Source organism: Cannabis sativa, chromosome 8 (genome assembly GCF_029168945.1).
Source record: "Cannabis sativa cultivar Pink pepper isolate KNU-18-1 chromosome 8, ASM2916894v1, whole genome shotgun sequence".
Taxonomy (NCBI): Eukaryota; Viridiplantae; Streptophyta; class Magnoliopsida; order Rosales; family Cannabaceae; genus Cannabis; species Cannabis sativa.
Window position 1 is genome coordinate 14,951,268 of NC_083608.1, and position 27,127 is coordinate 14,978,394.

The window sequence follows — 27,127 nt, forward strand, 5'->3', positions numbered from 1 at the left end:
TTGGCATTTATTATCGCCTGAGCATATCTCCAGCCATCTTTTCTCTCTTGAAGATTGGAAAATGGGGGCGGAGGTCTGGGTTTATGAAGATTTTAATAGCCTCATCATCATTACACCTCTTCAGGTGAAGGCTAGGGATGTGACTAGGGGCGATTCGAGAAGGCACCTACGGGGTTTCTGGTTTTATCTATATATAGTAAGACTAAGGTATGGATCATGGCACTTCCCTTTCATCTTTTCAATTCCTTGGTTTGCTTGTTATTATTCTGTGTGTGTCTGCCTTGATTTCTATTTCTCTATGGATGATTTTCTCAATACCGTTTCTAATACTTTAGTCTTTCCTTCTGATGAAAACACTATTTTTACCTATGATGCTAGCTCTTCCTCTTCCACCCCTGCTACCATTAGCCTTCTTCTGAAACTCCATACCATTAGACCTTATAATAGGCCATCCTTGATGAAAACCCTATCTGGTATTTGGTCATCACAGTGTAGATTCCCTGTTTCTGTCACTGAGCATGCTGATGGTCTTTTCCTAGTGACTTTCGGATGTGAGGGTGATAAGGGTAGAATTTTAGAAGGACAGCCGTGGCATTTTGCTCAAAGTGTCACCATCTTTGCTGCTCCTGAAAGTTCTTTCCCTATTACCCCTGATACTCTTCATTATGTTCCTTTCTGGATACAAGTTTATGGTATACCTTTTATGTGTAAGTCCTTTGATTTAGCCCGTTTTATTGCCTCTGAGGTTGGGGATCTTATAGAAGTGGATAAGGACACTGTCAAGGAGGGAACTGGGCCTTATTTAAGGCTTAGAATTCTCCTTGATGTCAATCTTCCTATTAGGAGGGGTATGAACATTAGATTCATACGTATGGGTAGAGAGTTTGTCAAATGGATTGACTTTAAATATGAGAGGCTCCCTGACTTTTGTTTCTTTTGTGGTAAACTTGATCATACCAAGAGGTATTGTCATTTTTACCTTCAAAAGTGTGATGATAGTCAAACTGAGCCACTCTGCCCTTACACTATCCTCCTGCGTGGTAAGGAAAAAATTGTGGACAAAGCTATGCCCTTTCAATACCCTCACCCTCCAGCTATTACTGTTGTTGATCATGCTCCTGTTAACCTTAATCTTCCTACTAGGAATTTTTTGGATAACATTATCTCTTTTCCATCTTTTCTGGCTGTTACTGGTAATTCTGGGTCTGGTTTTCTCAGTCCTCATACTTCTTCTACTGTCATGATGCCTACTCCTCTTAATCCTAATAGTGGTCATGCTTTTCATACTGGTCTTAATCCTTTTGGCTGCCACCCTTTGAGGCCTTCAGCATTCACCTCTTATTCCACTGACTCTTTGGTGGTTGCTACCACTGTTGGCACTACTGTTATGCATTCTGGTGATATGAGTATCTCGACTACTCCTGCTGCTGAGGTTGTCTCGGCTAGTCCAGTTGAGACTGTTGGGACTCATGCTGAAGTTGGCCAACCTGACTCGTTGGTTCGTGGAAAAGGGCTGGCTTCTGCTTCGGGAGTTAAACGCCCATCTTTCCATCCTCAGCAGGTGGTTGTTGGTGGTTCTGTCAGGTCTCAATTGAAAAGAGCTCGAGCTGGGGATAGAGAGGAGGAATCTTCATCTGCTTCAACGGACATGGAACAGGCGGGTGGTGCGTTGCACACCCGCCCAGAAAAATGAGTCTTATGTGTTGGAATGCACGTGGGTTGGGGAGTACACGTGCATTCAGAAGGCTCTCCCTGCTTGTCAAAACTCACTGTCCTGATGTTCTTTTTTTGATTGAAACCCGTTTGGTTGTTGGCTCTGTTGATAGGTTTAAGATTGGTCTTGGTTTTGACCATGGGTTAGAGGTCCCTAGGAAATATTTTGGGGGGGAGGGGGACTTTTACTTTTGTGGAAGGACAGTTTTTTTGTGAAGATTATTAACTTTTCTTGTAACCATATAGATTGTAATATAAATATTAATGATAATGAACTGTTTCATTTTACTTGCTTCTATGGCTCTCCTATCTCTTCTCAAAGACCATTTACTTGGGCTCTCCTTGATAAACTTTTTTTCAATGCCCCTAATCTTCCTTGGTTAATTATGGGTGATTTTAATAGTTTTCTTTCTTATGATGATAAGCTAGGTAGCACTTATTATGATAGTAAGGATATGGATAACTTTTCTAATTTTGTTCATAAGTTTAATCTTTCTCCTTCGACGTTTGAGGGTAGTAAATTTACTTGGCATAATCATTTGGTTAAAGAGCATCTTGACTGGGCTATTAGTTCGGCTACTTGGAATGATCTCTTTCCAAATGCATCCTTGAAACATATTTCTTTCTTTGGGTCGGATCATCGTGCTTTAAAGTTGATTCTTAATGATAGTGGTCCTAATTCTCATCTTAATTATAGAAAGAGATTTCATTTTGAAAATATTTGGCTTGAGAACCCTGATTTTTTCTCTGTTGTTAAGACTGCTTGGGATAGCCGTCCTTTCAATAACAATGCTTTGTCCTCTTTTCATTCGTTTTTGTCTACTCAGGACTTGTGCATTTCAGCACTTAAGTCTTGGAATAAAGAGTCCAGTTTCTCCATTAAGTCTCGCATCTCTGATCTTCAAAAGGAAATTGCCTGCATTCAGGATACTCCTTTTGCTGATCCTGAGTGTCGTTTTCGACTTAAATGCCTTTAATCTGAGCTTGATAGTCTTCTCTATAAAGAAGAAGTTTATTGGAAGCAAAGGGCTCGAACCCAGTGGCTTAAGGCTGGTGATAGAAATACTAAGTTCTTTCATCGTTTTGCTTCTAAACGTAAGAGGAATAATACTATCAAATTTCTCAAAGATGATCATGGAAATATTTTCTCTGATCATAGGGATATGGGAAATTTAGTAGTTTCTTATTTCTCTGATCTGTTTAGTTCTGATGGTAGTGATGCCGATGCCATTAGCCTTATTCTTGATTGCCTGGGTCCTCCTTTGGATGACTTGGATTTTGCTTTCTTGGATAAACCTTTCACCTTTAAGGAAGTTAGGAAAGCCCTGTTTCATCTCTCTGGGGACAAGGCCCCTGGTCTTGATGGCCTTAATGCCTACTTTTACCAAAAGAATTGGTCAACTTTAGGGGTTGATTTTGCCAAGGCTGTTCTGTCTTGCCTTAATGAGGGGGTTGATTTCTCGGCAGTTAATACTACCCTTATCTCTCTTATTCCTAAGAAACAGAATGCTCATACTCTTAAGGATTTTAGGCCCATTAGTCTTTGTTCTACTCTTTATAAAGTTATATCTAAGGTTTTAGCTAATCGATTAAAGGTTGTTTTAGATAAGATTATATCTCCATTTCAAAGTGCTTTTGTCTCTGGTCGAGTCATATTTGATAATATTCTTATTGCCCAAGAAATAGTTCATGCCATTAGTTCAAGAAAAAAGGGGAAACTAGGTTGGGCTGCTCTAAAGTTAGATATGGCAAAGGCTTTTGATAGGGTTAACTGGCATTATTTAGAGAGTCTCATGTTTCACTTTAACTTTCCTTCTAGATTTGTTTCTCTTATTATGAAATGCATCTCAACTACCTCTCTTTCTTTTCTGATTAATGGTTCTGTTCATGGCTTGATTCATCCTTCTAGGGGTCTTAGACAGGGTGATCCTCTTTCTCCCTATCTGTTTATTCTCTGTGCTGAAGGCTTTTCTGCTCTTCTTAGGGCAAACCAAGCTGCTGGCTTACTTACTGGTATTGCTATTTCTAGGAATGCACCCTCTTTATCACACTTGTTTTTTGCTGATGATAGTCTTCTCTTCTGTACAGCTAGTCGTTCTTCTTGTGCTGCTCTCCAAAATGTTTTTGATATCTATTCTAGGGCTTCAGGTCAGGTCATTAATTTTTCTAAGTCTTCTATTCTCTTTTCCCCTAATACCCAGCCTGATATTCGTGCTGTGTTCTTCTCCTCTTTTAATCTTGAAGATAGACCATTTATATGTAAATATTTGGGCCTTCCTCAATGATTAACTCGTTCTAAGTATCACTCTTTTGCCTTTTTAAAAGATCGGGTTAATTCTGTTCTTAGGAGTTGGTCTTCTAAGTGTTTTTCTCGGGCTGGTAAGGAGGTTTTGTTAAAGGCGGTTATTCAGGCTATTCCGGCTTATGCTATGTCTTGTTTTCGCTTGCCTGTCAAACTTTGTAAAGGTATTGAAGCTGTGATGGCCAGATTCTGGTGGGGATCATCAGGGACTTCTCACAAAATCCATTGGAAGTCTTGGAAGTCTTTATGCAAATCTAAATTTTTAGGAGGCTTGGGTTTTCGATCTCTTATCCATTTTAACCAAGCTATGCTGGCTAAGCAAGCCTGGAGAATTTTTAAGAACCCTTCTTCTCTCCTTGCTTCTGTCCTTAAGGCTAGATATTTCCCTCGTAACGCGTTTCTTGAGGCTAAACCTGGTCACAACCCTTCTTTTACTTGGAGAAGTATTCTCTGGGGTAGGGACTTGCTGCAGTCGGGTCTTTTATGGAAGGTGGGAGATGGTAGTCATATTAGGACGATTGAAGACCATTGGATCCCTAATAACAGAGTTAAGTTTTTCTCTTCCAATCACAGGCCTCCTTCCCCTTTTTTGTCCTATTTTGTTTCTGAGAATGGGGATTGGGATGTTTCTAAACTTACAAGCTGTTTTTCTGATCCTCTGGTTGATGATATTCTTAGTGTCCCTCTTCTGGGTGATTTTGGAGAGGATGAGCTTGTTTGGGGGCAGGATAGTTCTGGGGAGTGTACTGTCAAGTCAGCTTATCATCTTGCTTTCTCTTCTCATGATCTTCCTTCTTCTTCTTCTTTTGCTGACTCTAAGAAATTCTGGTCAAAACTCTGGACTTTGAAAATCCCTCCAAAAGTTAAGGTGTTTATTTGGAGAATGCTTTCTAATGCTATTCCTGTTTCTTTTTCCCTTCATAAAAGATGTGTTATTGATTCTCCCCTATGTCCCCTGTGTAAATTACATCCTGAAACGGTTAAGCATGCATTGCTAGATTGTTCCAGGGCGAGGAAAGCATGGAAATCTTCAAGGTTTGTTAATCTTTACAATAAATATAAGTATTTAAATATTTTTGATTTCTTTTGTAATATTTCTCAAGAGCTGGACAAGGATTATTATTGCATTTTTTGTTGTTTTCTGTGGGCTTTGTGGAACCAAAGGAATAATATTTTTCATCATAGACAAGTGGGTCAACCTTTTGATGTTTATGAATGGGCTGTTACTTTTTTCTTCAAATTTTTGGATGCTCAGCAGGTCTCTGTTTTACCCTCTGCTTCTAATCAGGATCAAGCAGATTTGCAAATTACCCCTTCTCAGGGAGCTTTTCAGATCTTTACAGATGCAGCCATTGATGTTCAGAGGAAAAAGTACAGTATAGGGGCTGTGGTTTTGAACCATTCTAACCGAGTTGTGGCTGGTTTGGCCATTCCTTTTTCAGGTTGTGTTGATCCGATGGTTGCTGAGGCTAAAGCAATTATACATGCTCTTCAGTGGGCCTCCTCTATTTTCTTGCCAGTGGACATTCTAAAAACAGATTGCAAGTCTATAGTAGATAAATTGTACTCTAGTAACCGGGGTTGTAACATTGTTGATGACTTAGTTGTTTGTATTAGGAACTTGTTATCTCCCTGCCCAAACCTCAAAGTGGTCCATGTTCGTAGGAGCTTTAATGTACACGCACATAATACAGCTAAATGAGGTCTTGGGCTTAATAGTGAGTTCATCTGGAACGGCTCTTTGCCTTCCTTGTAGTCCTGTGGTGTTGGTTTGTTCTCCACAGGATTTTCTTTCAAAAAAAAAAAAAGTGTAAAAATTAAAAAGTTATTCACATTACCTACTAAATATTTGTGGGACCCACTACATTCTTACCTAAAAAAAAGCACCAAACAAAGGATTTATTTTAAGTGCACTCACATCTCAACACTTACCCCTATAACAAATATTCAAGTTCCAAATTCTAATATGAAATATGAATTACGTTATCAAGGGACATTTTCGTAATTAGAGTGACTAATATATTTGTGTAAATAAATATGGAATCACAAATTAAATTTAAATATAAATATGTGAGAAAAGTAATAAATTCTTTTCAAAAATAAATTAAAATAATAAATTTGTATTATTGTTGTGTCTATAAGTCGGTGTGTGTTGGAGGTCCTGGGTTCGAATTCCAATTTCCAAATAAAACATATTTGTAATATATAAACGCTGAAATAAAAAAAAAAAAAACAGATGTGATGCATTTCAAAAATATTTTATATGTACTTTCCTTTTTGTACACAAAAGGGTAATTATAAGGGGAAAGAAACCCACAATTAAAAAAATCCATACCATCCATCTGTATATTCCTTTTCTGATATGTTTCATCAAAAATATTGCCCAATATGCTTTCTTCTCAATTAAACTTTAATGAAATAAATTGAGAAACCCTAGAAATAAATTTGAGGAACAAGACTCGTGCTTTCTCACTTCCGTCAAATTTGACATTGCCGCCGGACGGGAGCAGCCTCCGCCACCGTCACCACTGCCACGACTGCTCCGCCACCCCGCCCAGATCCCCAATTCTCCACCACTCATCTCATAGCATGGTAAGTCTTAAGTGTCCCCAGTTTCGGCATATTCAACGTTTGGAATCTTTGATGAAAAATGAAACTCATCTATTCTAGTGTTTATTTGTGTATTTTTGATTTCTTCACTCTGTTTAATATATTGTGTTTTTCTTTATTTGGGAGTTCATTGAATTAGTTCTCGGTATTTTATTGTAAATATGTACTTTCCTGGATTGCCCAGATGCTCCTTTTATGTGATTTTTTTTTATGCACGATGTTTTGATGAACAGTTCAAGAGTTTTTGTGTGTACGTGAAATAAAAAGGGAAGCTTACTTTCTTTCTTTTTTTGGTTCGAAGACACTTTTTTAATCTTGTATTCTGGGCATGCTGTTGTTTTTATTCAAATAACATTGATATATTTTTCATGTAAGAGAAGGATGAATGTGAATTTATGACTTTGATGCTGTTAATATTCTGTGTGAATATATATATTTTTTATAATTTTTCTGTGCAAATAACTTTTGAAGCAAATTGAGTTAAAAACTTTATAGTAAACTAAAATGCTTACAATTTGTACAAAAATGATCTAATAAATTGCCGAAAACTAATGAAGAAAGTATTTTCACTTTGTGACCAATATATGAGGAGATGAGTGAACTTTAAAAGTGGCGTTTGACATCACAGGACAGAAGCTGTAAGTAATATTATCTACGTGGGGTAAAAATGTTATTTACAGTCAGGTTCTTGATAGTTCATAGCAGAATGTTTTGACTGATGATAGGGATAGTTGAAATCTTGATATGAAAATGTAGTGGTAGTGGACAACATAAACATTTCTATGGAGTTTGATTGATGGTAACGGTAACAGATGAGGAGAGTTTCTGTAGTTGTTTTGGATTCTAGGGATGTAATTGTAAATAGATTTGTCTAGGAAGTGTATATTGACATAATTTAGGAGGTGCCTGTGTAACTTTACTTTAAATTTGTGATTCATCTTAATTGTGAATTTGAAACTTCTCTCAAGTTCTAAGAAGTTATCACAGATGGTTCAGTTTTGGGGATTTTTCTATTTGTGTGGGAAAGGTTGGGAAAAAGATGGTAAAAGAAATAGTAATGGATGTATGGAGATCTGACACTGGTCTTCTCCTTTTGGTTTTTTATTTCTTAGTCAAGAAAACATATATACTATGGTAATGTAGCACAGTTCTGTTCTATGTTTCACTTAAATGTATTTACTTTTCAGGGTTTAGGATTTCACTGCTCGACTTCTGAATTCCACAACATTTTATTTTAGGTTCAATTTGAGTTGATTATTACAGACCCATGGTTGATATACCTGTTTCAATTTGATTTTTATTTGCAATTTCATTATTTAATTTCAGCTTAGCATTCAAGTTTACATTTGGAGGATTGAGCATGACATTCAGGACTATACTGTAAATTTTTTGGTCATAATGTTTTAAGTGAATTCCTTAAGTTTGTTGTTTATGCCATGGTTGTATGGAGGAAATTCTAATCTCAATGAGCTGCTCTGTTTTCAAATCATAATGTGTTTGTGCTTCTATTGTGCCTTTTCTTGTCAAGTTTGATTTGAAATGTTCGTTTTTTATTTTTTAAACTTTATTTGTTATTTATTTATTTCTTTTTTTCTCAAAAGAGATAAATAGTGCGCTCAATATAATCAGCTCCGATCATCTGGGGAAATAGTCATCACCTCCTTTTATTTATTTCTTGACTAGTAGCAACTAATTTTGTATCACTTTTTTCATTAGGGTTTGCTGCCAATGAAATCAATTGAAAAATGATAGAACATGGAATTTCTAGTGTTGCAATCTGGGGTAGCTGTATTTATTTAGATCAAGCAGCTGCTTGCTGGCTGATAACAATAAATTTATAATAAGCATATAAGAAGATTGACCGGTAAATGGAGTGTAATAAAGATGAGGCCACTAGGGCAAAAGAGATTGCCGAAAAGAAGTTCTTGGCAAAGGACATGTTGGGTTCCAAAAAGTTTGCTTTGAAGGCTCAAAATTTATTTCCTGGACTTGAAGGTATCCCTCAAATGCTATCAACACTTGATATATATATTTCTGCTGAGAACAAAATAGGTGGGGAGGCAGATTGGTATGGGATACTTGGTCTGGATCAACAAGCAGATGATGAAACTGTTAGAAAACAATATAGGAAGCTTGCTCTTATGCTTCATCCTGATAAGAACAAGTCCATCGGAGCTGATGGTGCATTTAAGCTTATTTCACAAGCATGGACTTTATTGTCTGATAAAGCTAGGAGACTAGCCTATGACCAGAAGAGGAAGGTGAACATGAGCCAGAAAGTTCCTAATACAAGTGGGGGTTCAACAGCAACACCAGGGGTGAATTTCACAAAATCCACAAAATTTAGCAAGCCTCCGAAAAGTACCAGTCGAGCAGGTCACTCCTCAAATCCCACTTCAGCTCACAAGCAAAAACCCAATACCTTTTGGACAGTGTGCCATCGGTGCAAGATGCAATATGAGTATCTCAGAGTTTATCTTAATCATAATCTTCTATGCCCCAATTGCCATGAGCCCTTTTTTGCAATTGAAACACCTCCACCTCCTTCAAATGGCTCTAAGTCGTCAGCTGCATGGAACTTTTCACAGCAACGACATAATTCAAAGAATCACAAATCAAATAAAAATGCTTCTAATCCGGGAAAAAGCAGTGCTGCTTCTTCAAAAGCAGGAGCTGAAGGGCTCAATGATTCTGACTCACATAACCAAAACAACTTTCAGTGGGGTCCATTCTCAAGAACAGGTGGTCCTTCAACTGCTACTCAAGCAGCAACTGTGGTACAACAGGCCTACCAGAAAGTGAAGAGAGAACGTGAGGAAGCACAAGCAGCCACCAAGAGAGAGGAAGCTTTGCGAAGGAAGAATCACTCTAAGAAAATGAGTGGTTCTTCCTCTGCAGGTCCTAATGCTGCAAAGAGGAGAAGAGGTGCCGAGGATGCTGGTTTAGGAAACTCTGGAAGGAGCTCTATAAATCAGATGGGTGGGAAAACTGGAGCTGTGAAGTCTTCTGGGTCTAAGCAGGTTGATTCTGAAACTAGCAGAAGGGCTGTTCCCGAACTTGAATTACATAATTTATTAATGGAGAAAGCTAGGAAGGAAATTTGCAAGAAATTGAAGGAATGGAGTTCAGCCACCATAAGTAAACCTGTGACCAATGAAGAGGAGATTCAGGACAGAAAGACACATGAGAAAGAAGGCAAAGCTTTGAGAAACAGTGACATGCAACAGCATGATCAAACCAATTTAAAGGAGCCAGTGAGTACTAATATTGGTAAAACTGATAAGGAGCTTCGTGGGACATCATCTAGTGTCAATATAAAGGCTGAAGCTTCGGAAATAATGTCAATAAGTGTTCCGGATCCAGATTTTCATGATTTTGACAGGGAACGAACTGAAAAGTCTTTTGGAGAAAATCAGGTTTGGGCTGCATATGATAACGATGATGGGATGCCTCGATATTATGCCTTTATTCATAACGTCATCTGTTCTAATCCATTCAAAATGCGCATCAGTTGGCTCAACTCAAAAACTAACAGTGAATTGGGTCCTTTAAATTGGGTTGCCTCAGGTTTCTCAAAAACCTGTGGCGATTTTCGTTTAGGTAAACATGAAACTAATGACTCACTCAATTCATTCTCTCACAAGCTTCGTTGGTCTAAAAGCGCAAGTGGAATCATCATTATATATCCCAGGAAGGGAGAAGTTTGGGCCCTTTATAGAAATTGGTCTCCTGATTGGAATGAATTGACAGCAGATGATGTAATACACAAATACGACATGGTGGAGGTCCTTGAAGACTATATTGAGGAACTAGGAGTGACCGTTGTTCCCCTTGTCAAAGTTGCTGGTTTCACCACAGTTTTTCATCAGCATTTGGATCCTGGGGAGGTCAGGAGGATTCCAAGACACGAAATGTTTCGTTTCTCTCATCATGTTCCATCGTACCTGTTAACTGGTCATGAAGCTCCTAATGCTCCAAAAGGTTGTCGTGAACTGGACCCAGCTGCTACACCCCTTGAGCTCCTTCAAGTAATAGCAGAAGCTAAAGAGGAAGATATTATGGAGATTGATGAAAAAGTTAAGGAAGATAATGTAGTACATAGTGTCGAAAAGTCTAATGACAATGGGGTTGCTGAGAATTTAATTAAGGCCGGCAACAAAGGGAAGAGATGTTTCGAAGATACTGAGGTAATAAAACTCGATGAAAATGCAGAAGAAAGCAAATAAAGAGCGGTGAGAGAGCATGGCAAAACTTCTGATGTTGGTTGAGTCATGTGACCTTATTTGCACAGAATTATGATCTGGTTCCACATTTTTTAAGCATTTTGTGTCTTCAGATTGCCCGAGGCCCCGCCATTTGTTTCGAATAAGTCATGGAAAAGCTCTTCCAGTAATTCTAACCTTATACTATTGGCAACTTAAATATAGCAACTCTAAAAGTTACATGTTATTGTTGCTGTCTTTGAGTTGCAAAGGAGGCCCAGTTCAAGGATATATGGAAAGATCAAGGCTTCACCAACAACAATTTTGTTATCTCACACTGTTCCTTTGTGTTCTATTTATTGGCTTTGGTGATCTTTTTCTTCTATATGATGTTTGCTTAATTCTTAGGTTAGATCTGACTGTAATAGATCTTGTATATTCTTTCAAATCTGCTTTTAGCAATTTAGTACCCATTGTTAAATTTGATTAAAGATAAAAGTTATAGTGTAGATATTGATATTGATATCATTTGGTTTACAAAGTGTGTAAAACCCATGTTCATGAATTACAGTGTAGTGTTATTATTATTATTATTAACTATTATTTTATTACTGTTGCAATATGTTGTTTGTATGTGTAACTGGTTTTGGAAATCAATTTTGAATGTTCACAATACAAGGATCAGCTTTTTCCCAAAGAAGCTTTCCTGGGTTTAAAAAGCTGTATTTATATTTGTTGTCTCTCGTAAGACTCATCACACTCACCTTGTACTGCAATTAATCCCTACTACTCATGTTTTTTTCTAATGCAAATTGGAATTTTATTAATTTGCTAAATCAGTCAAAAGACAAGATTGTAATTCAATAAGAACATCTCTCCCATTGAAAACTCGATCTGGAAAAGAATATGATGCTCTAACAAAGTTGTGCGCAATCATATTAGTAGATCGTTTAATAAAAAGCAAAGAAACATTGTTTGAAATAGATAGAAGCTTTCGACAGTCCATCACCACTCTCCTAAGAGGCGAAACCATAGTGATGTTACTTCGAATAGCTTGAACAATTGAGAGACAATCGGACTCGAGTTCAACATTATGTCATTCATGATCCTTGATTGAACTTAGCGCCTCTTTAATGGCTAAAGCTTCAACCATGTCTGGTGCCAGTACCACTGCCAAAGAACTAAAAGAAGAAAAAAAAAACAGAGCACTCAAACCCAATACGAACTTTGCATGTCAGAAGACAAGACACCATGACTTACAATTTATACTTTAGGTCATTTAATCACTTGTGGTGGGTTTTTTAGTCGGGGAAGAAAGGTTCAGATTTTATGACTGAATTTTTAAAACTAGAATCTAATATCTCTAATCCTAGCCGTATCTGAAGAGGAGTAGAAAGATTAGAAGTTTGAACGCATTAGAACTTAACCCTATCTGTGATCTGAAAAAGAAAAAGAGAAGAAGTTAAAAACCCATTAGACCCGTAACCGGATATAACAAACTTATTTTATTATATTCATTATTTATGTTTAAATAATAAAATATAGTAAAATATTACTCTAGTGGTGGATGATGTAGTCTCTTTTCGATCCAATTTAATTAGATATCAAAATTTAATATAATACTAATGCAACTAAAAATTTAAAATGACTCATTGTCAAAAAAAAAAAAAAAAATTAAAATAACTAATCAACAACACTGTTAATTATAAAGGGTTATTTGCGGCAAAACCCCCTAAAGTAAAGAGGTTTTTACAACTAACCCCTAATTCTAAAATTTTTGCGGTAAAACTCCCTAAACTCAAGTTCTGTTAGCACTTAGCCCTTTCCGTCCATTTTTCTCTGTTAAATGCCATGGTGGAATGTCCACGTGTACACAGTGTACACGTGGCACAATTTTATTGGTCCACGCTATAAATATTTAAAATTAAAATAAAAAAATTAATTATTTTAAAATAAAAAAAAAATAAAAATATCTTTAAAAATTAAAAAAAAAAATTAAATTTTATATTCTTTTTTTTTTTCTTTCTCTTTTCTTTCTTTCTTTCTTCTTCTTCTTCTTCTTCTTCTTCTATCCTCTGCCTCTTTCCTTCTAACCCTAGCTGACTCCCAAAATCAGCCCCATCATTTTCATTCATGGCTCCTTCTTCCCTCTCATCTCTCCTTCAGTTTCACTCTCACTCTCTTTTCTCTTCCCACACTCCTAACCCTAAATTCACTCACAGTCACACCCTAAGTCACACCCTCACCCTCCCTTCTCACACCTCCCCACGTACCCTAACCTTCTGCTCTATTTCCAACCCCAACCCCATCCCCAACCCTCGGCACCGATGAGTCATCGCCTTCTCCGTCACCATTGCCTCCGCCGCGACCTGTAAGAAAATCTCTTGTTGTCGCCACTGGGGAGCTCTTCTTGAAATTGGCTTCGCGCCTCATTAACAAGCCCAGCCGTGGCCCAAATGGCGAGGAGCTGGCCTCGGTTGCTATGTTCGAAACTATGGCAGTGTGGCTCGGAGTAAGAAGGAGAGGATTGGGGCGGTCATTGAGGATGATATTGAGCCTGATGTTGTGTGGGAGCAGAGCGTGATGGACCTCATGGGGAGTCAACGAGGGCTTGACAGAGAGAGAACGAGAAGAAGAAGAAGAAGAAGAAGAAGAAGAAGAAGAAGGCTTGACAGAGAGAGAGAACGAGAAGAAGAGTGGGAATGGGTTAGGGTTATTAGGGTTTTTTTTAATTTTTAATTTTTTAATTTGTAAAGAAAAATATTTTTTGATTTTTTTATTTTTAAATAATTAATTTTTTTTATTTTTTTAAATATTTATTTTCGTGGACCAATAAAATTGTGCCACGTGTACACTATGTACACGTGGACATTCCACCATGGCATTTAACAGAGAAAAATGGACGGAAATGGCTAAGTGCTAACAGAACTTGAGTTTAGGGAGTTTTACCGCAAAAATTTTAGAATTGGGGGTTAGTTGTAAAACCCTCTTTACTTTAGGGGGTTTTGCCGCAAATAACCCAATTATAAAATAGATCAAATATATAAAATTAAATACACAAAACAATTAAGTATTATAAATTCAACAAAAGAAATTCACTAAAAATATTATTAAAATATATATTATATATTATTTTTATTTTTTATTATATATAGATAAATATAAACATTTTTTTAATATATATCTATAAATATATATAAATGTAAGTGAATTTGATCGGTTTTTAAATTTTGAGATTGACACCTCATAATCAATCTAATTCAATTAGAATTTAATTTTTAGCATCCAGTTTAATCCAATTGTATTTAGATTCTTTATTATGTCTAGTGTGGTTCATGGAGCCTCACTCTCACAATCACTTATTTTGAATTTTCTTCCGAAAAGTTCTTGTTATGTTTTATAAAACTGTTTTTACTTTTTAATTTTTTTAATTGAGAATTAATTTTTTTTTTTTTTAAAAAAAATCACATTCAATATTTTTTTAAATCGTTTTTTTTCTTAATCAATATTTTGGATTCCGGCCAGGTCCGGACTCAAATCCCCTCCGACTAGGCCCGAATTTAAATCCCCCTCCACGACTCTAGTGCTGAATTTGGCCTCTGATCCGAACTAAATCCGACTCCGAATCTAGACCCGACTTAAATAAAATTAAAAAATAAAAATAAAAATAAATTTTATAGAACACACTTTTGTTTTTTGTTTTTTAAAATTGAAAAACAAAAGTATTTACAGAATGCATTTTTATTTTTTAAAAATAGATTTTTAAAAACAAAAATTTATTTTTATTTTGTGATTAAAAAGTTAGAAAACTTAGCTAAATTAACCATTTTTTTTTATTAACTTTAGTCAACAAAATATTTCTGACTTTCAGGCGCGAAAATAACTAAGGCAGGCGCCAAAAACTTTGAATATTCCTTACTTTCAGGCGCAAAAAACTTTGAATATTCCTCAATCCTCACTCACATTTATCTTTTCATTAATAATGCAAAATAATGAAAATGTGAATATTTTGCTAAGAAAATAATTTTGAAATAAAGAAAACACAAGTCAACCTTTCTTCATTTATTAGAAAAAAAGAATTATCCAAAATATGTTGCTCAACAAAACAATAGGTATTTTAGTTAAATGATAAACCCTTCTTAAACCCAACTAACCTAACCTAAGAAGGCATCAACCTTAGAATTAACCGAAGCTGATAAAAACTTCATACAAATGGGTGGTTTAATCCCAGCCAAAGCCAAAATAGCCGCCGGCAAACCCCACAATGACTCACCGCAGATCAATCCCGCCGCAACCGACGGAGCAAAATTCTCAGCCTTCCTCTTGTTCAACCTTCTCCAAACAAAAACAATCAAGCTTCCCAAACACATATCAATGGCAAAATACCCACCAAGGAAGAACGGAATCGCCATACACATGGGACTAGGTACTACTCTATATGCCCCATACTTAGTCTCAAACCTCTGCAACAACTCCCTAATTGCATTAATCGCAATAGCCAAGAAGAAGAAACCGATACAGAGCTCAAGACAGTGTTTGGGGAAAGACGAAATTCCTTCGACTCCGATCAGAGCAATTCCTCGGTACATTACTCCGTACGGGGCTGGGTACGAACTCCCTGGTTGGCCAATGTCGTAAGCCTTGTAGAAGAACCAGAAAATTAGGGGCGAGATTATGCAACCCATGGCTGTTCCCAAAGCTTGACTGAAAAACATCGAGCGAGGTGAAGCTAGGGTTAGGTACCCTGTTTTGAAATCCTGCATCAGATCTGAAGCTGTAGAGACAATACTCATCATCACACCACATGAAGCTAAGCCAGCCACTACGCCGCCGTTTTCAAGGCCGATCCAGGCGCTGAATACAATAATGGCTAATTTGCCGTAGTTTGAAGCGAGTGACCAATCTGTAAGGCCACAGGCGTAGGCGTTGCAGAAAGCGAGGAGTGGTGCGATGATGTAGGCCATGAGGACATGATACCATTTAAGCTGGGGAAAGATGAGGGGGACGGCGAGGATTGAGATGAAGGCTAAGATGTCGTAACCTAGGAATGCTTGCCATGTGGGGATTTCGTCTCTTAAGAAGTACTCATTTCGCCTCTGTTCATCGTAATTTTCCGGTGACAGGTTAGTTATTTCTCCATCTACTTGTTGATGATGATGATGATCTTCATCTTCTTTCTTTTTTGAGTGTTGGTATTGTTTGGTTAGACTGTTTATTGTTTTGTATAACATGTAACAGATGTGAAATATACCATCTCCAAGCATCATAGCTATGGCAATGAAAACCTGCACATAAATCACATGTGTATTCAAAATCAACACATACATATATGATATATTACATATTCAAATATATATATATATATATGTATGTATGTATATAAATGTACCCTGTATCCTTGGATGCCGTGGAGACTTGTAGGAGATAAATCAGAACGATACCAAATGCCTTTGTTTAGCTCAATTAGAGGCCACATGATTCCCCATGAAATTATAGCTCCAATAAGCAAAGATGCATTTACCATGTATGGGCAGATTAATCCAACACCAACATAAGTCAATGAAAAATCAAAGTAGAACCTACACTCCATAAGATATACATACAGATCATTAGTATAATTTATATTATAATTAGGTCATTATTTAGTATGATATTACAATTATATACCTTTGAGCATAGGCTTGGAGGCCGAATGTTGGAAAATTGGAAAATCCACAGCCATCACCAGCTGAAAAAAACCACTGGAAAAATGCAGATGCAAAGCTACAACCGAACAGCTTAAAAAGAACCCAAACTTGCTTCCTGCATTGCATTACATGCATTAATTTCAATCATATATGTTTGTTTAGATATATGTGTTTGATAATGACAATAATATTTATTATTTACTTTGCAAGCTTAGCTCCTTTGGGGGTGTGAAAGCTGTTGATGAGATACGCCGTTGCAGTTCCACTTGGGTACGTTAACTTGTACTTCATAATCATCACCTGTTAATATATAATTATTAATTATAATTCTAATTATAGATTCAGCAAATTATTAAGTCAGTGAGATTAGGTATGTATATATATGTGTATATATACGGTATAGGTACCTTTCTGAGGGGCACGATAGAGAACAAACCAATAAAGCTGACAACAAAAAGAAATCCAATCATCCACCCAAGTGAGAGATTCTTGACATTATTTGGAGTACTGTTACCTTCATCTCCTTGGGCAGCTATGCTCTTACTCATAGCCAGTAGATAGCTAGCAGTGCCACCTGTATATACATATATTTATATATACGCATAATTATAGTTCTGACAAAGAAAATAGTAGTATATGTATAATCTTTCTTGAAAACTCGGTAATTATATGTCCCAGAGCTATAGGAATTATAGTTGATGGCATAATTTTACATGAAACATTGACTAACTATAGTGTAGAATTACGTATATAATAACGTGAAACAGTACCATCAAGACTCAGTTTGTCACGTGCGAAATTTCATATGTATATAATAATATATTTACATACATATATACATTGAGTCTAATTATGTAGCTCAAAGAATTATCAAGAAACACAACAACCAATCCTATATACTTATAGGGTTGAATATAATAATACCTTTAAACTTAAAGAAAACAAGAACTCACAAACATTAATTATTCAAGAAAAAGTTTTATAGGGTTTGATAAATTATTCAAGATCAATGTACGATGATAATGGTATTCAAAAGATCATATATATATAGACATGTATAGAAGATTGCTTACTACTAAAAGCGATTCCAGAGGAGGCAACAACGCAAGTTTGGATAACAGTATTTTCTTGGCGAGTGAAGGGTTGTTTCAAGAGACGGAATTTTTGAAGGAGAGTGGTGTAGGCCTTAACGACGACGAAACCCAACAATCCGGCGGTGATGTTGAGAGAGGGAATGACTCCGGTGGTGAGGTTGAGTTTACAGACGACAAAGTTAAAGAGGACGCTGAGTACGAAGGCTGTGACCATAGCTCTGTACGTGATCTGGTTGTTCCATGAGGGAACCTCTGTGTTCGTGAAAGCCTCCTCCACCGAAGAGAGTACGTTGTTCTCCCTCTGATCATCAAACTCATTACTGTTATTGTTTCTTTCTTCTGATTCTTCTTCTTCGAATCTTGCCCTCCTACTACTACTTTCCCCGCGGTTTCTTTCCATGATTTCTTTCTTGAGATGAGAAATATTAACGTAGACGTAGCTAACTTAAGCTTATCTCTCTCTCACTGTGGGTTTTTTCCTTTTTTTATATGTAAATGGATATATGTATGTGTAAGTATTTATAGAGTAGAAAAACGAAAATGTGTATAAAGATAATCCTAACTAACTTAACGGTCAGTCTTTATAACAATTAGTTATCTCTCTAGGTGACGATCCAGTTGAGAATTTAGATGAAAACTGTGCAGAGTTGTGCACGTGTCTAACTGCATGTGAGATCATTTTGTTTTGGAGAAGAGAAAAGCTAAATTGTACTTACGGTAACTTGTACTTTCATCAAATCTCATATCTTTATGTAATTCATTTAATATGGACTCTTATTTATTTTATTTTAATAAATCATTTTATAGTGGTACCGAGCTCTTTGATACTTAATAACTATGGGTATGTTGGGTAACTATTTTAAAAATAGTTTTTTGTTTTTTTAATCAAAAATTTAATAATACAAATAGAAATTGTGTTTGGTAACTCAATTTTATTTTTTGTTTTTAAAATTAAAAAACAAAATGAAGTAAATTTTAAAAACAGATTTGTGATGATTTTAAAAAATTTTAAAAACACTTTTTGCATTTTCGCTTTTCTCTCTCGTTTAGTCACCTTCCTTAGCTCAGACAGTTCTTCCATGGCTTAGCTTCACCATTTCAGGTAAATCCTCTCTCTCTCTCTCTGTATATTTATATGGTTCTCTCTGTTCCCCTCTCTCTATATATATATTTCGCCTGTCTCTCTTTTTATTTCTTAGTTTTGTTTTTGTTATTCCTTCATTCTCAGATTTGAAAATGAGAATCGCATGACAATGAGAATGGCTTCGTAGAGAGAAAGACTTTTTGCTTTTACAGGTATGATTTTCTCTTCTATTTTATTTCATTTTTTTTTTATTTTAGGGTTTTTGTTTGAGAAAATTTGTTCTTAGCTTTTATTAGGTCTTTGGATTTAATCTTTCAAATTGGTTTTGGATTTAATATCTGATATGAGATTTTGTTGTTTAATTTCCAAAAAAAAAAAAAAAAAAAATTAGTGGGATTTGAGTATGTGAGTGATTTTTGTCTTTGGTTGATTCGATTGATTTTGTGGTAGAAATTATTTAGCTAACATATCCTTAGATGCTCATTAGTCTCTCTCGGATAGTGTTATACATATCAAAGTTTGAAAGGTTTGATCATAATATATAATGGCTTTATATATATGTGCATATAATATATGCTTGTATATATGTGGGCTACATGCATACAAGCACTAATCAAGCTTGTATGTTTAATCCCATGGTCCCTAGATACTAATAATTATATCATAATCTGTTTTTAATGAAGGAGCCCATTAAACATGCAAATGTAGATAGAAAATAGTAGTACTATTATATGGTACAAACAATGTGCTCTATTTGTTTTTGTTATTTTTTTTGATAGAGTTCCCCTGATCAGAGTTTTCAATTTTTGATTTAATCAAAGGTGAACTGAAAAGGAGTCAAGTTGAGATTATCAGTAGTAGTAGTGCTGTTATTAGTAGTCTCATTACTATTAGTGTTTCTTGCCAATTGTTATTTCTTCAAGTAGGTGTTCCAGTAGTTATCACATCATTATCTGTTCTTCCTAGCAGTTGTGATGCTATAACAGACCACCTAATAAATTTAAGTCGAAGATTACCATAGTTATATACATAAAAAGCTATCCAATGTTACTATAAAGAGTCCAACTGACATTGTCTTCCTCCATAGTAAAACCTCCATGCTTGATATAATTTCCAAGTTTTTTTTTTCCTGAAAACTTAGGGAGATCAATACAAGACTTTTTGCCAGTGCTTAAAATTTTATCATTATTTATACTTTGCCTTAAAATGACCAACTAAAAAAGAAGAATAAAGCAACTTCCAAGCAAGCTCAAAAAATTGTATGTGTACTTGAACTTTTCTCTGTTTTTTGTTTTTTTTTTTTGTTTTGTGTAAATGATATTTGAATTTGAGCTCCAATGGTTGGGTCATGGGTGTGGGAGTTTGAGAGTAATGTAAGATTCAAATAATGGTCTATAGTTTTCACTATTGGAGTAAGATTATAATTCATTAAAGGGATTACCTCTTGGGTTGATTAAAGAGATTCAGGTCATGAAAGGTGATAATAGTACAATTAGAAATGACCTGCTATCTATCCTTTGGTACTTTTAACTTTATTTCATTTTGTGCCCGAGTGTACCATTATCGATTTTCATGGTTAAGCCTATGTTATTTCTGCTCCTTTTGTTTTTAATTGCCCAAGTGTACAATTAGATTGTGTGTGTATGTGTTTGTAGAAAACAAGCAAAATTTTCTTAAAACTTGATTTTCTTTAGTGCATATGGGAGAAATTGAAATTCTAGCTGTTCTGAGATTATTTATATTTGTTTGATGTTTATCATGTACACAGTGCTCTTATCAAGTTTTTTTTTTTTTTTTTCTGAAAAATTATTTGGTGGGAGAGACTCACTAGAAGAAAGGCTCTCTGCTGTGAATAAAATTATTTGCAAGGGATCCTACCTATATTGCCACATTGAAACTTTGAGAGAAAACATACTAAAATTTAATTGGTTATGTTTTATTATAAATCTTAATTAATTGTAGTAGTATCATAGTACAACATCCTTATTCCTTACATTACTTAAATTCAGCATACCATACTTGGTCATGAAGACAGATGAGCAGTATTATTTTAGTGCTTAAGTTTGTCCTCATTCTTTGCTTCCTTGAAATTGCACATGCCTATTTTATTGATAAATGATTCTTATATTGAGAAAATCATTGTGCAGATTTTTATTTTGTTAGAGACAAGACAATGATTGTAATTTTTTTTTTCTTAATTTTATTTTTACTTTGTTGGAATGGGATTGGATTGGATTAGTTTATGCTTGAATGTGTTAGTGAGCTTTATGTATTGATATCCAACACTTGATTATGCTTCATTAGTTTGCATTAGTTTGTAACTTTTTAAATTAATTTTATTGTTTTTTTTACATAAGTTTTAGGATTAGTTTTATAATTACATGTAGATTGAATAGATGACATGAATAGATAGTGAGGTGGTTATTATTGATAATAGCGAAGCTTTTGTTTGGCCTGAAAAACATGAAGAAATTTTTATTGAACTTATGGAGGAGCTTTATGCACAAGCGAAGAGAAGTTACACTGATACACAATTAAGGAACAAATACAATCTGTTAAGACAAAAGCACAAGGATTTCAAGTCTTTACTGAAAGAGACTGGCATAGGATTTAGTGTAGTGACTGGACAAGTTACTGCGCCAGATGAAGTGTGGGATAGGCTTATTCGGGTAAAAAATATTTTCAAATGAAAATTTATTGCTTGATTTTTAAGAAGTGTTGGTATATTTATCATTATTATTTTATTTTATGTAGGTTAACAAGTCAGCTAAAAAATTTAGAAAAAAAGGGTTGTGTACTTTATGGAAAGTTATGCGTTATTTTTGGTGATACCACTGCAACTGGTTCCAATGCTCATCCTTCAACTCGGAGTCCTTCCATAAATGTTGATAATGATGATGATGATGCTATGTCAAAGAGTCCATCTATTAGGAATCAAGAAAGTAGTTTTGATGAGGATGGTAGCAAAAGAAGAGGTAAATCAACTTCCACTACGAGTTCTCGATCGGCAAAAAAAGCAAAGTTCTCACTCGCATTAGCAGAAACATTAACAGTGTATAATGAAATCGCAAAGCGAAAGATGGAAGTGTATGAGAATTCAATGACATCGACAAAACATCACTTATTGGATGAGTGTATCGAAGCTCTCAATCAAATTGATGGAATTAGCGGAGAAGTATATGCAAAGGCTATTGAGAAATTTGAGAGCGAGGTGTCTAGAGCATTGTTTCTAAAAATGCCAGAACATAGAAGAATTGATTGGTTGAACTATTTGAAGTGATTTTTTCACTTTGTTTAACCTTTAAACTTTTTAATTGTTGGGATTTATGAATGACTTAGTTTGTATGACTTTGTTTGTAAACATGACTTTGTTTGTAAGCATGACTTTGTTTGTATGACTTTGTTTGTAAGTATGACTTTGTTTGTATGAATGACTTGTTAGTAATTTACTTTAGCTATCTCCTTTTATCTACAATGTTATTATTATTTTTTATTATATATTTTGTCTCCAAATGTCTCCAAGATAATGTCTACAATTGGGGCACCATTCAACAAAAATATTCTACTTCTTGACGATTCAGACGATGAGTTTGGAGAGTTATTAATTTTGTTTGCTTGCGTGGAGTACAATCAATTATATCTAACTAAGGAACCGTGTAGAAATTCGGCCCTGTCAGGACATGAGTATGTAATGGAAGTGTTGCATGGTCACGATAGTAGGTGTTATGATTTATTCATAATGGATAAGGACGTCTTCAAACTATTTTGTGGTGTTTAAAAAGAAAAAAATTTATTGAAGAACTCTCGCTATCTTTCTGTTTATAAAATTATAAAACAAAAGTGGTTATAGAACACACTTTTGTTTTTTGTTTTTAAAATTTAAAAACAAAAGTAGTTATAGAACACATTTTTGTTTTTTAAAAATAAAAAATCTATTTTCATTTTTTTGTTTTTAAAATTAAAAACAAAAGTGTTACCAAACGCTACCTATGTTTTTTGTTTGAGTATTCTTAGTGATCATAGTTTTATAATTTGAGCTCAATAAAGTATATCCTCAAAGTAGTTACTTCCATGGATATCTCTCGTGCAGGAACTTTATTTAACGTTTTAACAGTGTTTTTAGCATACAATTGTGTTTTGTTTTTGGTTATTGATTGGTGTTCTAAAACCACAAGCAAATTTAGTGAGTCATAAAAAAAATGTATTTTTAGGTTTTTATTTAGCATTAAGAGTCATTTCAACAACTTGATCATAATTAAATTGACCCCTTAACACTATTTCCACATCTCGAGCAATTATGGGTTTCAAACCTTCCACAAATTGATGTGCACGCATCTTGTCCGTATGTACTAAATTTGGTGCAAATTTCGCCAGTCAATCAAATTTCTGTGCATATTCTGTAACAGTGAGACTCCCGTGGACTACTCTAGTAAATTCATCAACCTTTGTTGTTAGAACTACTGAGTTGTAATATTTTCATTAAAAACCCTTTTGAACTCATCACAGTTCATAGTATTCACATCCTTTATTTGCTCCACCACCTCCCACGAAATGCGAGCATCTTTCCTCAACATGCACGATGCACACTTTACTCAATCATTCCCATTGACCCTTAGCATCTTCAAAATGCTTTTATGCGACTCATCCACTCTTTAGCTACAACTGGATTTATGCCTCCCTCAAACTTAGATGGGTGTTGTTTTTGAAATCTCTCTGCTAATACCTAAAGTCTAGCCTCTGCACCACCACAGCTGGTGGGTCCCTCTACATGAGACAAGCTTGGCTCAGTGTATTGTAAGTGGTTATTACTTACAATTAAGTTGCCTTTAATTGTGCATATAGTGGTGTAATATTCTTCTCATGTAAAGGTGATGGTCAAAATATTCTTTCTTGATGTGTTTAGGTCAGTGTGGTTCAGGAGTTTGAAAATGCCTCTTAGAAGGTCAATCAGATTAGATCGCGGTCGAGGCTGAGGTGGAAGTCTACGCCAAGACCGAAGTAGTGGCCAAGGTGATGGAGGGATCGGTGAACCACTGACAGCACTACAGGGATGGAAGGAGCATTTTGTCACAATGGAAGAAACCATTCATAAGCAGACTGAAGAACTTCATCAACTGAGACGTCAACCGGCACTGCAAGTTCAAATAAGGCCACCAGAGCCAAAAATACAGGGACCCACCAAGTTGTGGTGGTATATCCTAGTGCATAGGCTACACTTGAGGTATTAACAGAGAGATTTTGAAAACAACACCCACCTGAGTTTGAGAGAGGCATAGATCCAGCTAAAGCTGAAGAGTGGATGAGTCGCATAGAAAACATTTTTAAGATGCTAATGGTCAATGGGAATGACCAAGTGAAGTGTGCATTGTACATGCTGAGGAAAGATGTTCGTATTTGGTGAGAAGAGGTGGAATAGACAACGAATATGAATACCATGAATCAGGATGAGTTCAAAAGGGTCTTTGATGAAAAGTATTACAACTCAACAACTTTAGTGGCAAAGGTTGATGAATTTACTAGACCAGTCCAATGGAGTCTCACTGTTACAGAAGATGCACAAAAGTTTGATCGACTGGTGAAATTTGCTCCAGATTTAGTTCCCATGGACAAGGTGTGTGCACATCGATTTGTGGAAGGCTTGAAACCCATGATTGCTCGAAATGTGGAGATTGTGTCATTGGGTCAATTCAATTATGCTCAAGTTGTTGAAATGATTCTTAATGTTAAGGAAAATGTCATCAGGAGAGAATCTAAGAAAAGTGGGGCAACCAATTCCAATGATCACAAGAAAATGGGACAAGATCAGTCCAAGCAGTCAGGTCAAGACAAGAGGTACAAAATTGGTAACGACCACCGATCTAATGAAAACAGTGGGTGAAACATTCCAAAATGCCCAAAATGTACCAAACGTCATCTAAGTGAATGTAGGGCAAATGTGTGTTATAAATGAGGAAAAGAATGTCATTAAATGCAACTGTCCATTATGGGCACAAACTGAGAATAAACCAAATGAAGATGATAAAAATGTTCCAACCAAGGTCTTCGCTATCAACCAAGCAGGCCAGACTGATCACAAGTGATGAGGTGTAAGACATTGAGTCTTCCCTATCTAGAAATGTTCGAGTAGAATTTCAGGTCGAAATTCTTTTTTAGGAAGGGGATAATTGTAATATCCGTTTTTCTTTAAGGGTAATTTTATAAATTTTTTTCAAAACTTTAGTTTACCCTGTTTGCCATTGAGGATAATTAGTCATTTTGGATATTTATGAGTTTAATAGAGGATGAGATTATTTTTAGTGACCATAAAATTACTTTTATTTATTTATTTTTTTAGCATGTGTATAATGCTTAGTATATTAAATGATTGTGTCATTTTATTTAATTTTAATAATTATTGTTATTATTTAGGTATAATAATAATATTAATAATATTAGAGAGTTGTATCATATAATATATATATGATATATATATGGTATATTTCACTCACATTTTTATTATTTTTATTATTTTTTTTATTATATTATTATTATTATTTAATTTAGATAGTAGCATAAACGTACGGTTACGATATGTGCTAAATTTGTGAGGATGAATCGTTCCAGACTTTCGGTTCCTAGCAATCCATTTTATTCTTGTTTAAACATGTTGGAGATCGACTCCTAAGGTTCAAAAGTTTTGCAAAAGAGAGAGAGTGGGTTGGAAAAAAGCAATGACCATTTTTTTTCCTTTTCGGTTAGGCACGTTCTGGGTTGCTTTGAGAGTTTTTATTGGGTTTCCTAGGCTCTAAGAAAGGGTTTGAGTGCATTGAAACAGTCTGAAAACACCCAAAACGACATTTACCCTTTTTATACACGTTCTTGAGCAATCTCGATTTTGAACGTGTTTGAGTTATTTTTGGATTTACCAAAGGTTGTATTTGAGTTTAAGGGACCCAAAGGATCATTTTTTATGTGAAGAATCGAAGCTTTGAGACACCGAACAAAAATTAACATTTTGGCTCCATCAACAACGTTACACCACTGTTTATAGCTTATAAATAGAGAAGAGATAATTGATTAGTATGTTATACAATTTAAAGTGTAATTTTGTACATAAATATGAATAATATATATTGTATATATTTTTAAGCAGATTGAATATGCTTTATGATTTTGATAACAAATTATATAATTATAGGTAGAAAAGAAAACAATTTTCTCACAACACACATGTAAAAAATCAAAGTAGGAAAAAAAAAATAAGTTGTGATTTTCTTCTGAAAAAAAAGTAAAGAGAATGTAATGAGAGTGTGATGAATATATAAGATAAAAAAAAGATGAATATGGAGGAGGACAGAGATTTAGGAATTGGGGGCTTGGGGCTTGGGGCTTGGAGAGAGATAGAGTAATTTTTTAGTGTTATTTAATATTAAACTGAATGTATATATAAGTAAATAAATATTATATATCTCTTTTTTTTTTTTTTAATGAAAATTTGATCTTTATTAAATAACGACTTCTGCTATCAAGCTTGGTAGCAACTCAGTTGGAACCGACTCTAAACTGAAACAACAATCAGGATACAATATAGTCGCCTTAACAAAGGAATGAGCCACTACATTAGTTGATCGCTTAATAAAAAAAATAGATACATTGTTTAACTTAGCAAGCAAATTCTTACAATCTTTAATAACCAGGCCCAAACAACAAAATCATCTCTGTTGAACAATGAATGGCTTGCACCACATTAAGGCAGTCTGTTTCAACATACACATCTCTCCATCTACGGTCTTTGATCCAGCTTAAGGCCTCACGGACGCCTATGGCTTCAGCAAGCACGGGTTCAACTTGGCCAAAGAACAATCTGGTGCAACCTTCAACGAGTAGTCCTGACCCATTCCGAACAACTAGCCCGATACCATATTTCTCACCATTGTTGAATATCGCTGCATCTACATTAATCTTGACACTATTTCCATGAGAAGCGGTCCAACGCTCAACAACGTCTCTAGCCTGAAGCAAAGGCCATGACGATTCACATTCGAAACTTTGAGCGCATCTCCATTGATCAAGATAACGGTTTGCAAAAAGCAACATTATCAGCCAGATTTAACCCTTTCCCTTTCCAAACTAACTCATTTCTTGCACCCCATAATGGGGTGTGCAGAAAGTCATCCAATCCAATCCCAATCGATCCAATAGAATCGGATATCCAATCATAATTGGATCAGATCGGATGCAAATTTTAAAAATCTAATTGGATCGGATCGGATCGGATGTTGGATGAGACATCCGATCCAATGAATAACCGAACCGATCCAATCCAATATCATCCAATGTCCATCCAATCATATTTAATATTCATAATTTTATATATTTAATTATTTTTTTTTAAAAAAAATATATTAATTATAAATAGATTTTACTGTGCACCTGCACACATTGATTTAATATTT

The 27,127-nt window shown here is 35.2% G+C and overlaps 4 protein-coding genes and 1 non-coding gene across 8 annotated transcripts; 2 read left to right on the top strand and 3 right to left on the bottom strand.

Moving 5' to 3' along the window:
* Positions 1-6,299: 6,299 nt before the first annotated feature.
* LOC115699685 (meiotically up-regulated gene 184 protein) lies at positions 6,300-11,447 on the top strand. Its single transcript, XM_030627209.2, has 2 exons — positions 6,300-6,607; positions 8,342-11,447. Exon 2 carries the CDS (start codon positions 8,494-8,496, stop codon positions 10,849-10,851), a length of 2,358 nt encoding a protein of 785 aa, XP_030483069.1. The 5' UTR covers positions 6,300-6,607; positions 8,342-8,493; the 3' UTR covers positions 10,852-11,447.
* On the bottom strand, positions 8,223-8,289 carry LOC115701674 (small nucleolar RNA Z103). Its single transcript, XR_004008664.1, has one exon. It is a non-coding gene; the product is annotated as a small nucleolar RNA Z103 (small nucleolar RNA).
* A 3,404-nt stretch (positions 11,448-14,851) lies between the features above and the next one.
* Positions 14,852-18,101, bottom strand: LOC115701462 (probable metal-nicotianamine transporter YSL7). Its single transcript, XM_061102427.1, has 6 exons — positions 17,588-18,101; positions 16,922-17,088; positions 16,717-16,814; positions 16,495-16,629; positions 16,217-16,406; positions 14,852-16,112 (listed from the first exon to the last, which is right to left on the bottom strand). The coding sequence occupies exons 1-6, from the start codon at positions 18,006-18,008 to the stop codon at positions 14,982-14,984; spliced, it is 2,142 nt and encodes a 713-aa protein (XP_060958410.1). The 5' UTR covers positions 18,009-18,101; the 3' UTR covers positions 14,852-14,981.
* Positions 15,810-22,150, top strand: LOC115701463 (uncharacterized). 4 transcript variants are annotated; one of them, XR_009684020.1, is made up of 5 exons: positions 15,810-15,950; positions 16,730-18,710; positions 18,837-18,904; positions 21,130-21,361; positions 21,447-22,150. XR_009684020.1 is itself a non-coding variant. In XM_061102428.1 (3 exons), exons 2-3 carry the CDS (start codon positions 21,336-21,338, stop codon positions 21,970-21,972), a joined length of 552 nt encoding a protein of 183 aa, XP_060958411.1. In that variant the 5' UTR covers positions 18,749-18,904; positions 21,130-21,335; the 3' UTR covers positions 21,973-22,150. The 4 variants fall into 4 exon arrangements, 1 of the variants encoding a protein (XP_060958411.1); XR_004008558.2 differs by lacking the exons at positions 18,837-18,904; positions 21,130-21,361; positions 21,447-22,150 and having other exon boundaries at positions 16,730-16,784; positions 16,918-17,304; XM_061102428.1 differs by lacking the exons at positions 15,810-15,950; positions 16,730-18,710 and having other exon boundaries at positions 18,749-18,904.
* Positions 22,151-26,357: 4,207 nt separating this feature from the next.
* On the bottom strand, positions 26,358-26,768 carry LOC133030423 (uncharacterized). The gene has a single exon (XM_061103161.1). The coding sequence runs from the start codon at positions 26,766-26,768 to the stop codon at positions 26,358-26,360; it is 411 nt and encodes a 136-aa protein (XP_060959144.1).
* Positions 26,769-27,127: the final 359 nt, after the last annotated feature.